Below are 17,339 nucleotides of genomic sequence, written 5' to 3' on the forward strand. Positions count from 1 at the left end.
CACACTCACCTACACACGATCTACAATACTCCCCACCACACAGCATCTACACTCACACACACACCATCCACACACCCATCCACAGGCACCCACATTCCTTCACAGGCACCCACAAACCACACACACCCACACACCATCTACATGCACCCACATACCATCCACACACTCATCCACAGGCACACAAACTCCTGCTACAGAGCTGAGGCCTCCAAAAGGCCACAGGGGTGGGTATTTAAGTGACATGCCACAAAATCTCAACAGAGCCTAGCTCCCCACCCCAAATTCTTGACTAAACAGACTTCAAAACAAAGCACTCAGGAGGGACTGGGGCCAACCCACAGAAACAAGCTGGAGAATAAGAATTGAGGCAAAGGGCAGCTTCTGGAACATGTCTCGGGCTCATGTTATTATACCTGGTCCCAATTCCTTTAAAGGGTTTTAATAGGGGTCTCAGGTCAGTGGGACCACGGAGTCACTGGAGAAAAGCTTTTATCAACCGGTGAGTGAAGTCCCAGCCCTGGGACGGCAGGAGGGCAGGTGGAAAGCCCTCCAGCCTTTCCTGACCCCAAGCTGCACAAACCTATTTTATTGCTAAAAAATGTCTTAAAACAATTTAAGGTCTACTTTTGGAAGAACAGTTTCACTTACGAAACTGATTCATTTCTGGCTTTCAGTCTTAAAGCTGCATAGACAAGAAATGCTTGAAGCCCTCAGCATGGCTCTGTCTGCGACGACTGCCCCGGTGGGGCCATCGAGGGACGCAGCTACTCACCCCTTCGGACTTCTTGTCAGGGAAGACGCATGTCGACCCCCCGGCTGTGAAGTTGCAGTAAACCTTGAAGGAATCCCTGGAGCATCCTTGGTTAGGATCAACCCAGTATTCACCTGGATTTCAGAGACGGGGAGGGAGGCAGGCAGATTCAGGAGGATTGCTCCCTGGATGGTTCCGGAAGCCGCGAGGACATGTCAGTCCAGCAGTTAAAATGCATGCCCCAGGAATGCCGCCAGCACGGGCCTTTCTGGGGTTTACTTTATTGCATTTTGCTTTTCCTGCTGGGCCCATAAAGAGATGTGGAGAAACTCATTCGCCAAGAACACAGCTGAGGCATCAAGCAGCTGGGTACGTGTTCTGGTGGCTGGGAGGGTTGGGGTCCGGCCCACTCTCTGGGCAGACAGAAATGCAGAGAGGGTTCTGGAAGGAACTCTGGAAACTCATGCATGTAGGATCACAGTCTACTGGAACTATGAACATCCCTTGAATCTTGTAGGGGAACATCTGAACTTCCCAGGGGGAAGACAAGCTAATGTGATTTGATCCTTCAGTTGGTGCCTGATGCAATGACAGTGAGAAGGAGGATGTGTTTTACGGTATCGCGGAGTTTGAAGGCCGTCTGCCCGAGCGTGCCATCTGATGCCCGTCCTAACACGGACCCTTACTTCCGCCGGCACTGTGCCAGCCTCTCATCCACTGCCTCATGCACTGACCCCTTCCTTCCTGGGAGATGTTTTGGTTCCCATTTGACAGGTCAGGAACACGAGGTTCAAGCAGGTCACCCCGCCAGAAAAGGGCTAAGACCAGATGAGAACCTGGAGGGTCAGACCTCAAAGCCTTGGCCTCTGCACCCAGCCTCACCCTGAGATGCCTCCATAAAGTTCAAGAGGGGAGGCTCTCGCGCACCCCTGCCCTACAGAGGGGGAGGCTGTGGCTGCCCATCCTGTCCCTTCCGCTGTGCCTGGCTGAGCTGTCCTTGACACACTCTGTGTGTCCTGCAGGTCCATGCCCACTTTGGGGGGGCCAGCCCTGCCCCCCCGGGCCCTCACCATCTGGGAAGTCGGGGTGGCAGAGCTGCAGGTCCTTGCAGGTGCGGGCGGGGTTCTGCGGCGTGCCCAGGGGCCGCTTCATCTGCTCGATCTCCAGCTTCAGGGAGTTGAGAGAGCCAAAGATCTCTTCCATGCCATCCGCGTAGTCCACGTAGTTCTCGCCATTCCCGTCGTCCAGCAGCTGGCTGGCGTCGATGTTCCGCCGCGTCCTGGACGCCTGGATTGGCAGGGGCTGGATGACCTCTCCTGGGGGGCCCTGGGGGACAGAACAGGCGCAGTGGTGGGTAACTGAGGCTGGGATGGGTCCCAGGATACGAGCAGAGCAGGGACAGCTGGGGCCACATCTGCAAGGATTCCCTGGGGCCTGGCAACCTGGGCTACATGGACATCTGTCCACCTTAGAACTGTTTTCTTCCTTTCCTCTGGTCTCTGGAACATTCCACACCCATCCCCACTGCCAGGTGCTTGCCAGCATGGAGCACTTCTCTTCTCTAAGCCACATCCCTAGCTCCGCTTCCTTTTCTCTCTAGAGCTGAAACTTAACAGTTTGCAGCCTTGGGCTTGCATCTACCATCCTGCCCTCAGCCACACGAAAGGCCAAGCCTTGAGGAAAGGGGCCAGGTCCCCCCCGCTCTCGCCTCTGCAGCCCTAGCTGGGGCTGAACACAGTGGGGCCACATGCATGCCTCCTGATGCAAGGAGCCATTCACTTCCAGGAAGCCCTAGCTAAGTTGATGATGGGAGTTAAGAGACTACACAACCAAAGGGGGGTGTTCGATAGTGCTCTCGCCATGCCCTGGTTCCAACTGGCTTCACCTTGCACCTCTAGGGCCTTGTCTAGTGCTCCCCCATCCCAACACACACGTACGCATGCACACACACATTATAAACACACACAAGCACACACACATACACGAGTCTAGTGTTCCCCCATCCCAACACACACGTATGCATACACACACACTATAAACACACACACATGCACGCACACACATACACGAGTCTAGTGCTCCCCATCCCAACACACATGTATGCAGACACACACATTATACACACACACACATGCACATATATCCCAGACATGCATGCACACGTATACATATGCACACACACATGCACACATACACACAGCCATGCATGCACATACACAATATACACACACTACACATATATACATGCACATACACTACACATGCACACACACATAAATACACAAGCACACATGCACACACATACATGTGTCCCACACATATACGCATGCACGCCCATACACACATCATGTACACACATGCACATACAGACCATGTACACACACATTACACATGCAGGCACACATACAGGATGCATGTACACATACAGACATGCACACACACATGCCCAGTCACATACACGCATATACATGTTCACACATTCACACACCATGCACTCACATGTATGCATACACACAGCACACACACACGTGTGTCCTCTCTCTCCTGACCAGCTGTTCTTCCCAGGGCCATTTGGCCTGTAAGCTTCCTGTGGACAGACCTGTGGGGCTCGTTCCCCCTGCCGTGCGCCAGGGACAAGGCCCGGGCATGCCACACGGGCTTCATGAGTCTCGGGGGGCAGTCACACACACAGTTGCTTTCTCGAGTCCCTCGGAACTAGCCAGAGCCCCCACCCCGCTTCCTGGGCTTCAAGGGCTACTTACCGGGGGGCCTGGGGGTCCTGGGTGGCCTGCCTCACCCTTCGGGCCAGTCGGACCCTGAGGAGAAAGAAAAGAGTCGACCCTTGGTCACAGAGGCATGAGGGGACTTTGAATCCACCTTCAGCTCTAGAACGGTCCCTGGAGACCTGGGTGGGGGAGGTGGCCCTCACAGCCACAGGAGAGAAGAGAATGGCAGAGACCCCCATACCCTCCTGGATCCCTGAGATGAGGACAGAGCGGGATGGAGCCCTTCCTAGGGCAGGGCGCGAGCAGCTCACATGCCTCAGTCTGCCGTGCTGGGGTCAGTTCAGAAAGACGGGAGGATTGTGAGCAGCAGAGCCTGAGCTAGGATGGATGTGTGGGTGGTTTGTTCCTGTGCCAGGGGACCCGCCGCCCTCCCCTACCTTCCAGGCATGTGGCCTGGCTGGGGCAGCGTGTCACTTACCGAGGAGCCCTTAGCACCTTTTGGACCAGGCGGACCCTGCAGAGAGACGACGGCAGAGCGTCAGCAAGCCGGGTCTCAGCTCCAGCCCCACCGTGCTCCATGTCCTGCCCAGCCTGGTCTCGCCCCTCACCCCTCTCCCTCCCGCATCCCCCTCAGGAGTCTACGCCTGTATTTGCCTGGCGACAGTGGGAGGAGGGTCGGGGCCTGGCTGGTGCTCACCCCTCGTGGAGACACAGGGTGGTCCTACCTGCCCCCAGCTGGCCTACCACCCACCCTGGCTAGGAAACCACAGCTCAGACAGCCAGGGGAGGGGCAGCGGAAAAGAGCGTGTCCTGGCTCAGAAGGGGCTGATGAAATGCACCCCCCAGCCCTCTCTGAGAGCACACAGCAGGGGCCAGCCCTCAGCGCAGCGGGGGCCCCGGGGACCGTGTGCACCTGCGACCCAGCAGCTGTGGGGATGTCCTGGGGATGCGGGGTCTCCCAGCAATGTGAGACCCAGGAGGCAGTGCCAGAGGAGGGGAGCTAACTCCTCTTGTCTGGGCCAGGCTGGCCGGGCTCCTGCCAGATACCTACAGACAAGTGTCCTTGTTCCCTGAAATGGCCACCGTTTCCCGTCCCTGTCTTCCCCACCCGAAGCCAGCGCCAGGCAACGCCACTTCCTTTCTTCTGTCTCCTGGGACCCCAATGTTGAGTGAATGGGCAAAGCTACCCTGGAGGCCCTAATTCTAGCTTCTTGTGTGACTTTTCCACAATTCTCCAGCCCCACACTGAGGCCCCAAGGCTTACCCCCACTCTCCCTGCCCTCCCAGGAAGGACCACACCCCTCCCAGATACACACCGGCAGACCGGGGGGCCCAGGAGGCCCAATTGGGCCAGAAGGACCAGTGATACCCTGAAAAGGAGCAGAAAATGCAGGTTATCACCTTCAGACAAGGTGGAGCCACGGAGCTGCGACCATGCCACCCAGCCACACCCCTCGGCTCCCGTCCCTTCCCCACGGTGCCCCGTCGGCCCCTCAGCAGCCTCCTGTGGCTGCTCTCCGATCCCGGGCTGTGCATGTCGGGGGAGCCATTGACCTGAGCATCCACCTTAAGGCTGCCAGCCCTTGGCACTGCTCCCCTGGCTGGGCTGCCAGGAACTCTCTCTCGTCCCCCAGGCCACTGAGGACTTCGGGCTGAGCATCTCTTTTCACGTTCCATCGGAAATACAGAAACCATTGCCCTGCCATCACAGTCCCAGCTTGGGCCCCTCTTCTGTTTCCTGCTCATGGTGTGGGTCTCCCCACTAGAACTAAGCCCAGAGGGGTTGGGCAGGGAGTCCCATCCATGCTGACTGTCCTGTCCAGCCTGTAAATGTCTTTCTGTATCCTTGGAGCACGGAACCTCCGCTCAGACCCCTTCTCCCCACTGGCTCCCTCGGGGGCTGAGCTGCTGGCACAGAAGAACTTCGGCTAGCTTTGCCACAGACACCTGAGCAGCTGGAGCCACTGCAGCCCCTCCCCGCACAGCCCCGGATTCCACTCAGAGCTCTCTCCGGGCGGAAGCTGGAGGCAAGGGTAGCGGAGGGCTGATGGCCATATTTCACTGGGGAAGGAGTGCTTCCCTCCCTTCACCTTATCCCTGCAGGAACTTGGGCTGTGGCTCATTGTAAGAACCCCACAACTCCCCAAGCCTGCACACTAACCCGACACCTTCATCAGCAATGCCGCCAAGACCACAGTTCGGGGTGAGGGCAGGGGAGCAAACAAGGTGGACACAGGGGTGTTTTCCTGTTGGCCGTGGGGACCCTGGATGCCTCTGTAATTTTCAGGGTCACTGCGCCACCACATCCTGGGCGGCATTCCTCTGAGGACCCTGCTGTGACCTGGGGACATCGGCTGAGGAAAACGGTCAATGGCATGGAGGACAGTGGCCAGCGATGTAGGGTTTGCAATGAGCTCCACCCTTCGGCAATGTCCTGCAAACTTCCTGGAGCCTGTGGTAAAGATGCCACCTTACTCCCAGCCCACAGGGGCTCTGCCTGCTCCTGCCCTGTCCCCGGCATCCTATGAGGCATGGGCGCGGGCGGGCACAGCGTACTGTGCGTGTGTGTGTCCGTCACACCTTGTTCGGGACGGATAGATTCCCACATGGGAATAAGGACCCGTGGCCCTCATGGGGGAAGGACAGAGACACCGCAGGTCACCTCATCCCCTCTCCTGCCTCCATGGCACACGTCATCCTCCCCAGGCCACTTCCAAGTCGCTCAGAGTGTAGGACAGAGTGAAGCTCCCTGCATGGGGTTTCCTTGGCTATGGTTTGCAGAGGCTGCAAACTCCAATGAGCTACAGTGGCTTCCAGGGAAGTTTGGGGGCAGCTGGGGGCAGGGTGGAAGCAGGAGCCAGAACAGCCACTCTGCCCGCAGCACCGGCAAACACGGCTGGTTGTCACCAGTGACCTCCTGGGCAAGTGGTGGGTGACAGGCTCTTCCACAGGGCTGGGAACCAGGCAAAATGACCTGACTTCCCAGTCCCTCCAGCTCTGGGGGCCACCATGGTCATGAGGAGGAAGCCCCGCCTGCCAGTCAGGGCATGGGACCGGGAGACAGCTCTGCCCAGCTCCCTGTGCACCTGGGCGAGCCCAGCTCCTCAATGTTCCCATCTGCCAAGCAGGATGACCGGACTCAACTGACATGTGGACGTCCTTCCAGGTTCTGATGGGCCTCGGGTCCCCTGGGTGCCTGCCCCAGGGATCTAAAACGCTTCTCGACAGCCCACATGCAAGAAGCGCCATCTCACGCACCTGTTCTCCCTTAGGACCGGAGGAGCCCTGGGGGCCGGGGAGACCGCGGTCACCCTTCTCACCCTGTTCACCCGGAGGACCGATGAGCCCGATCAGGCCTGGATGACCCTGTGGGAAAATGAAGACGGGAAGGGGCATTTGAGGGAGCCACGCCTCATGCTCGGCCACGGTGGGCCAGGAAGCATGCAGCACAGCCATGGCACAGGAATCTTTACGTCATGGTCAGCCTCCCCTAGAAAGGGAACAAGCTCAACAGAGAGGCCAGGTGACGAAATGGCAGGTCCAAGGCAGCCCTTCGCTGGCCACAGTCATGTCTAAAAACAGACAGGGAGCCACAGACACAGAGACAGACCAAAGTCATAAAGGGGTTTTCCTGAGCGGTAATGTTTATCTCTGTCTTTCTCTTCGTATACACTCGCCAATTTCCTTAAGGCAAATCCAAACGCCTGCTCCTATACGGAACTAAAACAAAGTTTGTCGACTGACACGGAAAGAAAGATGCAGAGTATGACAGATATTACAATCATGGGTTGTTTTTTAAAAAAGAAGAATCCATGACATTCGCTGTCTATGTTTGTCGTCTAGGAACCCGTGGCAAGCCCCGCAAGGAAGCCCCAGCTCTCATCTGCCTTGGGGCTGGGGGCGGTGGCGGCAGACGTCAGAGTGGAAATGAGAAGGCCCTGTTGCCTTCTGCTTCATATACAACCATCTCACTCCTGAGTACCTTTTAGGTTTGTAAATAAGTCAGTGCAAGTGGAAAACAACTCCCAGCAGTTAGGAAAAATAAAAGGGCTTTGCTCCCACTGCAGAAATGTCCCCACACCTCTACGGGAAGGATCTGAGGCTGCCCAGCCCAGGGAGAGCAGCAACCTGGGATCCTGCACATCCATCAGCCGGGGCCCTCTGTGCTTCGCCGGAAGGTTTTCCATCAATACCGCAGAGGCCTCTGGGATCTCCCGAACTGCTCAGGACCCCTCAAAGGCAGGGGCCAAGCCTCAAACACAGCGTGTCTATTTTCCTTTGTTTTGTCACCTCTCAGGGTCCCCACCACCAGCTTGCAGCAGGTGCTTGACAGATTCGGGTGACGGAGCAAGAGCTTGTTGAGTTTGAGACCCAGGGTTACAAATTTAAAGGTCCCGAGTCACAACTGCCGGGGCAGGGAGGTTCCTCTTACCTTTTCGCCTTTGGGACCAGAATCTCCTTTGAGGCCGGGAAGTCCTGGGGGACCCTGTGGGAGGAGGCAGAGGGATCAGAGTCCCCATCCCAGGGGTTTCGGGCGGCAAACTCACCACACCCCCTACCCTCACCATGGGGAATGTCACTCACCATGGGGCCGGGGGGACCATCCGGGCCTGGGGATCCTGGGAGACCTTGTTCACCCTGAAACACAGAGACACTCCGCATGAATTGCTGGGTCGCCCGTCCCTCCACCTGGCAACCCCTCCGCCCCTCACAGCCTACTCACCACAGGGCCAGGGATCCCGCGAAGGCCATCGGGTCCGGGCTTCCCAGGGGCCCCCTGGGGGCCGATGGGGCCAGTCTTCCCAGGAGGGCCTTCCAAGCCGGCTTCTCCCTGCAGGGTGGCGGAGGGCAGAATGAGGTCTGGAACTTGAGGCTCCAGGCACCCTGGCCCAGGACCACTGCTTGGAAACCCTGGGCACCTCTGGGAGAGCCCCAGGGGACCCCATATCCAGGGTTGCCCTAATTTTCCACATTCTCTGTGGAAGCTGCCCTGGCCAAGTCTCCATCCCAACATTTCCCCGGCCAACAGGGATCCCCAGTCTACGCAGACAGTGCCAACCACAGCCCGGGGGTCACAGCACCATTGTCCGAGCAGGGATGGAACCGCAAAACCTCCCGTTTCACTTAACAACAGGCGCCTCCAGGAGGGAGGCAGACAGCACCAGGCCAGGCCCCCAAACCTTGCCAACGGAACAACCTCCCGTGTGCTCCAGGCCAGGTCCCAACCCAACTGCATGGGTGATGGCATCCCATCTTCTCCACCGGCCCCGAAGCAGACATGGTCACCATCGGACACGGTCCACTTTAGAGGTAGGCAGCTGAGGTGTGGCTGGCTCAAAGAGCAAGCATGAGGTCGCAGGGCTCCCGGGGACAGAACTACTCAGCACTGGGCTCCCTGAATCCCGTACCCACCACCCGCCTCCTCCCTCAGGCGGGCAGGACAGATGGCCCCAGTCTTGTGGCCAGCACTTGGCTGCCTCCTTGAGAGAGAACCAGGTCTCCTCCCCAGGTAGGCCATGAGCCAGGTGGCTCTGGGGCGGCCACTCTTGGCCTCCGTGGCCTTCTCTGCCCACACGCTTATTCACTCCCCGCCCACTGGGCTCCCTTAGGGGAGGTCCATGCAGTCATGGCCTGGCCCCAAAACACGTTACCTTGGCCCCTTTCTCTCCCTGTCTGCCTTCGGGGCCTGCGGGGCCTGGGGGACCCTGAAACAACAAGAACAACAGGTGGTGAGTGTGTCCTGCAGTGGCGGGGGGACGAGCTCAGGTGCAGGCGCTCAGGGTGTGCCAGGCTGCAGGGCAGGGGTGCAGGGTCATGGAGGCTGCTTCTGGGCCACCCACAGGGACACGGGTCCTCAGCATGAGTCCTACGGACTCCAGTCCCAGGTAAAGGCCTCTCAGGCCACATGGGGAGGCGCGGTGCACGCCTCGAGTTCCGTGTGGCCTCCGTCCTGGGTGCACCAGGCAGCTGTTTACTACACCACCAGCAAGTGGCTGGGCTATTCAATCTGCAAAGGATGCCTTCTCATTTGCTCTGGCTTTTCAGTAAAACCTGAGCTAGGGGAAAAGGACTTTTGCAGCTTTGCGGGAGTCTTTCTCCCACAATGAATACCACTGACAGTGTCGGCAGCCGGCCTGTCCTAAAAGGAGCAGCTGCGTCCGCCGGGCAGGCCTGTGATTTTGTGATACGGTGGAGGCTAAGTGGAGAACACGCCATACCCGGCCCTTCCACATCAGTGCGGCTCGGAGCACCCAGGGCCCAGGCAAAAGGTGACGGGAAGGAGTGAGGGTGCTTCAGGCAGGGAGCTGACGGCGAGGATGTGCTTGCAGAATTATTTACCCTTTTTCCTGGAGGCCCAGATGGACCTGGTTCACCAGTAGGGCCGGGGGATCCCTGGTATTGGGAGAAAGAACAGTGTCAGGAACTGGGGTCTGTTAGACTCAGTTAAGGCAAAACACACGGAGATTTCAGTCTACTCTCTCCTCAGCCGTCCTGCAGCTGCCTCTCTCTTCTTTTGGGGCAACCACAGAGGCTGTTAGGAGAGCGTGGCACCGGGCTGTGACAGCGTAAGGAACCCTGACTCCCATCCCACGGGTTTTCTGCATTTTGGAAGAGAACTTTCCCACTCACAGTACTGACTCTTGATACACAATGACTGGTTCAGCCCTCGCCACAACCTGGGCAGGGACAAGGCACTGACATCCCCTTTCATGGAAGTGGGGACAAGAATCGTCCCAGGACACAGGCCGGGAAGTGGTGGAACGGGGGCATCAGTTGGGGAAATCCAGCCCGGGGCTTGATCCCTAACGCCTTCTCTGAGTGGACACTTCTCTCAACTCGGTGACATGGCCTTTGCCCTCAGGTCCGCAGTCCCCTGCGCTTGGCCAGGCTGGGTGCAAGGTGGAGCAAGGGCACCTGCAAAGCCTCAGGGGCCACCTCCAGGCCCAGTCCTGCCCAGGGCCCATGGGGGTCGATCCATCCCAGAGAGACCATCCGGGCTTGAAGCAGTGTTTAAAACACTCAACGCCAAGCGTCAGATGCAATGTCCAGTGTGATCTCAGTCAAAGTAAGGCAGGAAGGGCCCGGTGAGGAGAGGCACCGGCCCTGCTAGGCAGAGCTGTGGGTAAGATCTGACGTTCCTGTGCAAGCCCGTGGCGGGTTGTGGAAGCCCTGGGGCTGCCTGCAAACGTGCTGCTGAGATGGCACATACATCTCAGAGGGAGTTCATGAGCCCTGTCATTGTCCAGAATCAATACCGTAAGGGAATCAATATCATAAGGAAAGCAATATCATAAGGGAATCAATATTGTAAGTGAGTCAATATTAACTAGGTTGGAGTTTTTCCCAGACGTGAGCCAAGCAAGTTGCAAAGTCCCAAGAATACACTGACACCTCCACCAGGAAGCCAGCCCAGACTGTGGACTCACCGTCTGCCCGGGTTCACCATCGTCTCCTTTGTCACCAGGGGGACCATCTTGACCCTGTGGGAACAAACGCGAGCTCCTTGCTGACCCCCAGATGGCATCCTGAGTTCATGCACCAGCTCCCAGTGCATCTCCAGTCCCTTCCCAAAACCCAAATCCATCCTGGTGCAGCACAGAGCATGCTCAGTGGGGTCAAAGGCGTCTTCTTGCTCTGATCACCAGAACATGAGTGCATTTTGGGACACTGCCTGCCCCAGTGAGAGTTCATCACAAAGAACAACCAGAAAGAGGGGACATGGGGCTGGCAGAGGCAGGCCAGCGTTGTGGGGATCTAGTGGCTTTGCCCTCTTGTGCACCTACCGCGGGGCCAGGCTCTCCAGGGGGACCGGGATCTCCAGGAAAACCCACTGGACCCTGAAAACAAGAAAGAAAGAGGCAGCCAAGGCCATCAGCAACCTGACTGAGACCACATGTGGCCAATCACGTTGCTGCCTCAAGACGGCCACCCGCCACCGTCCAGCTCCTAGGACATTCCAGCAATTCCAACACCCCAGCGCACTTTATGACACAGAAACCCTCCCATGTGCAGCATGTCCCGGAGCCAGCAAGCCCAGCCAGGGGGCATGGCACAGGTCAGCTGTCTCTTGCTTTCCAGAGCCAAGCAAGGGCAAGGCATTCCACTCATAGGTCCATTCCTGGGAGCTCCAGGCTGCAAGTAGAACCTGGACCTTTAGACTTCTGGAATGTGCCTCTCCAAAGCCCCTCTGATGCAAAATCAGGGCCGGCCAAGGGCAGGGGCATCTTCCCAAAGCCCAGCTGTCACTCGTACATCTCAGCTGGCTGTCTGGCCCATAGAGAAGAACCACTCAGGGCTTCCTCCTCCAGTCCACGCCCTCTGTCTCATCTCTGCTATTTTGGTTCAGTAGCTGGTATGAAAACCTCTAGTGTCTAGAAAAATTAGCCAAGACGTGGAATGGTCTTGAAGCTGCTCTCGGAGCAGGGTGCACAGCCAATGAGCCAGAAGGATCCCAGTGCAGAGCCCCACTCCTACTGCAGGGTCCCTGAGGCGTGACCGGCATACTCACAGGGCTGCCTTTGGGACCATCATCTCCGGGAGGGCCTTTGGGTCCAGGGGGTCCAGCAGCACCCGAAGGGCCCGACTCGCCCTTCTCTCCCCTTTCTCCTTTGGGTCCCTGGAGGAGAGACACCAGGGTCAAGTTCTCAGAGCCAACCACCTCGCCGCCCAGAGCAGGGCAGGTGCCGGTTTACGGTGGGTCTCCCCGGTTCTCACCCCATTCAGACCAGCCTTTCCAAGTATCTGCTGAGCCCTGCAGGGGACCGGCTGCCAGGTTGCTCCCCCAGCCCTGGGCAGAGTCAGCTCCTGTGTGTACCCTGAGGGGGGCCTGAGGAGCCTTCACTTTCTGGGAGCCCTCAAAGGCTGAGATTCAGCTCTAGGTGGGAGGGACCGACTCCTGGACCAGACGTCAGTCAGTGAAGACCACAAGCGGTGTCCACGGACTCCATGGATCTCATGGGGAGGGAGCAGCTAGAACCAGGAGACCTGAGTCCACCCAGCTGGTCCTGGGCCTGAAAGCCACCTTTGGGCTGGCTTCACAGTGAACACTCATCCGGCCTGAGAAGCCTGGATATTCCTAGTCTGGCCCTCGTGGTCCGGGGGAACGAGGTGACAACAGACACCCTCACACTTATGGGAGCCCACGAAGGGGCCAGGAGCAAACACTACAGAGGACAGAGTCCCTGCAGGTGACTGGACACAGGTAGTTATTGCTAAGTCTGCGTGCACACGCTCACTCCCACATCGTACACCTTGTTCACGGTAATTCCATGAAACAAGAGGGGTTACAACTCCCATTTCACAGATGGAAAAGCTAAGGCAGAGCCAGAGCCTCCAACCCAGCACCCCATCCACACACCTGCTCGGTCGTATCCCACCCCTCCTGCAGTGCCCGCTCACTTACCGGGGGGCCGCCTTCTCCTGGAAGGCCAGGCTCGCCTGCTTCGCCGGGCTCGCCCTAGGGAGATAGTGCATGTGGTTACGGCAGCGGTGAGTGCTATGGTTTCAAGCATTTGCCAAATCCTGCCTGCTGCCTGCCTGCCCCTGGGCACCCAGGACCCAGCAGTTCCTGGGGCAGTGGTTGCTATCCCCAGACACTCCCGGAATTGGAGGTGCATGAGGAATATGGCAGACACATGATGGATACAGGGCAGAGTGTCCAGGTTGCAAGCACACTGGCTGTGAAGGCTTTCCCGGAGCACTGCTCCAAGGGTTGTGGAGGGCAACTATGAGAAGCTGGTAAGTGGCTAGGACGGCACTCCAGGTGGGGGATGGCCAGGGCCGAGGCAGGAGGACAGGCACGCAGTCCTCAGGGACACAGACCACAGGGGCGCAGGGAAGGGGGCACCCACAGTAGCAGCAGGTGAACAGAAACACGTGCCCTACGGCAGAGACACCAAGGCAAACACCACCTCTCTGCACAGAAGCCACACACCATCACCCTGTGGTCTCAGCAGGGCATATTTCTCTTTAATTTCTGTATCATAAAAAATGAGCAGTGGTGGAAGGCATCTTCCAATTTAATGGCCTGACTGATGTCAGAAAGAAAGCTCTGGAAACCGTGCACAGGAGGCTCGAGTGCATGGATGCACACTGTGTCTTCCCTCTTGTCCAGGGGGAACTGGGAGAGGTGCTTTTGCAGTCAGGCAAATGCAGGAACAAGGATGTGGAGTCACAGCTCAGCGCCGTCCTGCCCAGCATGCAGGCACACACACATGTACCTGTGTGCACACATGAACTCACACACACAGGCATGCACACACACACGGGTCCATCATGCTCATGGAGTCTGGGTTCCAAAACCAATCAGATCAAATGGAGAGGACCCATTTGAGAAAATAATTCGGCTGAAATGGAAACTGCAAGCTTAGAAACACCAGTTCTTTAAGGAACAGATCGTCTCCACCAGAGCTGAACCTTGGAGAAGGAGGCAGGGGCTTTGCTGGTGGAGCGTTGTCTGGAAATTCTGCAAAAGGCTGTCACGAATGGACAGTCAGAGTTCCCAGTTCCATTTCACAAGTATTTGCCTACATTTCAAAATGCCTTTCATAGGAATGACCCAGCCATGCCCATAGAGATGAGTACATCTCATCTCTGTGTACACACAGAGAGGTACACACACGCATGTACCCCCACAAGCACGCATGTACACATACACACACACATACACACCTCAAACAACCACAAATCTGCCACCAGAGCAGGCACAAGCCTCACCTTCTCTCCCACTGCACCAGGGTTTCCTATTCCACCTGGGGGACCTTGTGGGCCATCAGCACCTGGAGCTCCAGAGGGTCCTCGGGGGCCAGGGGGACCTGGGGGGCCCTAGGAAAGGGGAGAGACCACTGAGCCCAGAGGAAACGCAAATGTTTCCCCAAAACTGAGCCGCCAGTACGGCAAGGCGTTGGAGTCTCAGGCACACTTACCATCTGGCCCACGTCTCCTGTCTCACCCTTCTCACCCGGAGGTCCTGGCAAACCCTGAGAACAGGAAACTCCCCAGTCAAGCACTGTTCTGTCATGTGTATGTCAGACACACACACGACTTTCATGACCTCCACCCACACAGCACCACTGAGCGTCGGAAGTCCCGGGAAGGTGCTTCTCTGTGCATGGCTACCCATGAGGACGTCCTGGGGTTCCCAGTCTCAGAATCAGCCCGAGGAAACAAGCAGAGAGATCGCAAAGATTTACGACAAAGGTGATTGTGGCAGGATCCCATAAAACAATAAAGCCTAAGGAGCCAGCAGCAGGGGACGCCTGGGTAAATTATGTCACCGCCAGATGCTGACTTACCGTGCAGTGACTAAAAATCATGTTTTCCAAATAAATAGAAAGTCATGGGTAATGACGTTCAACACACTCATAACATAACTTGGGAATGAAGGATGGGAAATGGGGAAAGCTGGGTACAAACTTTCTCTCTGACTTACGACATGATTCATTTTTCAGAGACCAAATACGATTACATATGTGCCTCTGTGTATGAGAATACACACATTTAAAAGGCATGGCAATGAAACGTGCCCAAATGGTTATCGCTGTCATCTCTAGGGGGTGCATTTAGAAGTCATTCTTGCTGTGTTTCTTACGAATCGTCAGTTTCCACAGTGAGCACAGACATAAATGAGACTGTTGAAGAGCGGTAAATGCAGGCAGGCCTGGAGTTCTGGGAAGCTACAACGCTTCCAGTTGGAATGAGGAGGCCCGGGAGGCCCCCTGCAGCCTGGCCTTAGTTTTCCATTCTTAAAAAGACAAGAGGGGAGAGCACAGGGAAGACACAGGGGACGTCAGAAGCGGAGACCGGCGTGCTGAGAACCCCGCAGTTACCTGCAGCCCCACTGGCCCGGGGGGTCCAGGGAAGCCTCTGGGACCTTCATCACCTTTCTGCCCAAAAAGGCCCTGCTGGCCCCGAGGCCCTGGCTCGCCGTCAGCTCCCTGCAGGGGAATAACCAGCCACAGGTGAGGATGCTGGCACCCCAGCAGCTCCAGGGGGCACGGGGCTTTCCGAAGGTCATTGACCGTGGATACTTACAGAGGGACCCGGCTGTCCGATGGGGCCTTGAGGACCTGTAGGCCCAGGAGGACCCTGTGGGGAACAAGACAGAGACATGGGTGGCTTCCGGGATTGTGGATAAGGCTGAGGGAGGGGTAGACCACATCCTGAGCCCAGGGACGGATGCATCCAACATCATCAGTTCGGTCTCCACCTGCGTCGTTCCTTGCACCGTGGTGCAAGCCTGCCGCAGCCTCTGGGAGGTAGATGAGGACCTTGGTTCCACCCCGAGCCCATTTCTGGATGGCAAAGAGCTGCCCCCAACGTCTCTCGAGAGCACCATGCATCATCTCAGCTCCCACCATGCACCCACAACACGGGCACGTGAGGTCCCCTTCAACAGTGAGGGTCCCAGCACCATGTCCCCTGCTGTGCCATCCTCAAGAGACCTCTGGCATGGGACCACAGGAAGGAGGCAAGCAAGGAGGGCACAGTGCCCTTGGCCCCGGTAGCCCAACCCACGGCTGGAAGGACACAGCCCCTGCGGCAGGCCTCCCAGGAGCACGGATCCTGCTTGACTAGGAATCAACAGACTGGGGGAAAGGCCTGGCTGTACAGGAGAGGAGACATTTCACCCATCGGGTGGGAGCTGGTAGCAGAGTGATGGGGCTTTTGCAAGAACACAGTAGGATTTCTGAACAGATGAAGAAACAAAAAGGGGAAAAATGAACAGGCATTTGGTCAATGGTGCTGCCTGTGCCGCAGCAGTCTGGTTCCCTCACCTCAGAGGGCAATGGGTGTGTCTGCAAAACCCAAACCCTCAAGGACAGAAACGCTTGATGTGTTTAATTTCACAAAACCGGAGGATGCATCCTGTTCATTGTAACACAGAGAAACTCACTCCCAGATATGCATGCGTGTGCACACACAGATGTTGTTGGAACACACATGCACGGGAGGTTTTCACAGCATGTCCTGCCAGTCATCAGCAATGCTGGAAGAGAACGTGCATGGCACACGGCCTACAGCCTGTGATGAGGCCCCTGGGGACCTGGGGGCCGCCGCGCCCCCCGCGCCAACTCTTACCTGCTCTCCTTTGTCCCCTTTGCTCCTTTCTGCCCTGGCTCCCCGATCTCTCCCTAGGGGAAGAAGGTGTGTGGGATTCTGTTAGACAGCTTGACAACCGTTTGGACCTTTTCTGTTCCCCATAATGAATTTTTCTTGGAGATTAAGAACAGTGTCCTTTCCAGGTGGCCCTGTAATTTTCCTACGCATAAATGTTTCCATATATTAGCTTGATTTCCTTTTTCATACACGGGCTAAAAGGGATGAGGTCTTGATCTGATGCTAGACGGGCTTTTAGTAGACCTGAAAATGTGGGAAAAGTCATACTGAAAATATTTACTCTGTTTTTCAAATTGGGCCGCTGCCATGACAACATAATAACAGACAACTCAATTACTGTGTTGCCAAAGAAGTTATTAAAATCCTCTCTGTTGTTCCTGTTGGTGCAAGGCTGTCTCCTGCCCAGAGATGTAAGGCATCATCCATGCAGAGGTGACCAAGTCGGAAATGTTCCCGAGAGGGGTCATAAATAGAAAGTTACAGCAGAGCAAAATTTCACTGTCTGCATTAAATGAAGGATAAAATACAAGCTCCTGCAGTCATCATTTGAGAATTATAAAGCACATTCTTAATGAACGGGAGCCTGGATAATTCAAGTGGAGACATTTAAAAATAGATATTGAGCAAAACCTCATTAAACCGGGCTCTGCAGCTTCAGAATTGGAAATGATTCGGGGGGGACCGGGAAGATTTTTCTCTGCTCTGGCTACTCACAGCAAATGTCATGGGCAACCTCAAAATGA

At 56.6% G+C, this 17,339-nt stretch overlaps 1 protein-coding gene across 1 annotated transcript in view; it reads right to left on the bottom strand.

The window, feature by feature from the left end:
- The window catches only part of COL5A1 (collagen type V alpha 1 chain), a 207,313-nt gene that overhangs the window by 21,274 nt on the left and 168,700 nt on the right, over positions 1 to 17,339 (bottom strand). The window contains 21 exon segments of the mRNA XM_033238619.1: positions 773 to 885; positions 1,822 to 2,077; positions 3,514 to 3,567; positions 3,956 to 3,991; positions 4,794 to 4,847; positions 6,736 to 6,843; positions 7,910 to 7,963; positions 8,062 to 8,115; positions 8,201 to 8,308; positions 9,129 to 9,182; positions 9,817 to 9,870; positions 10,905 to 10,958; positions 11,262 to 11,315; positions 11,987 to 12,094; positions 12,881 to 12,934; positions 14,194 to 14,301; positions 14,403 to 14,456; positions 15,306 to 15,413; positions 15,511 to 15,564; positions 16,558 to 16,580; positions 16,583 to 16,610. Of these exon segments, the coding sequence (XP_033094510.1) occupies positions 773 to 885; positions 1,822 to 2,077; positions 3,514 to 3,567; positions 3,956 to 3,991; positions 4,794 to 4,847; positions 6,736 to 6,843; positions 7,910 to 7,963; positions 8,062 to 8,115; positions 8,201 to 8,308; positions 9,129 to 9,182; positions 9,817 to 9,870; positions 10,905 to 10,958; positions 11,262 to 11,315; positions 11,987 to 12,094; positions 12,881 to 12,934; positions 14,194 to 14,301; positions 14,403 to 14,456; positions 15,306 to 15,413; positions 15,511 to 15,564; positions 16,558 to 16,580; positions 16,583 to 16,610 (1,590 nt within the window).

Source organism: Trachypithecus francoisi, unplaced genomic scaffold, assembly GCF_009764315.1.
Source record: "Trachypithecus francoisi isolate TF-2019V2 unplaced genomic scaffold, Tfra_2.0 Lachesis_group16, whole genome shotgun sequence".
NCBI classification, from domain to species: domain Eukaryota; kingdom Metazoa; phylum Chordata; class Mammalia; order Primates; family Cercopithecidae; genus Trachypithecus; species Trachypithecus francoisi.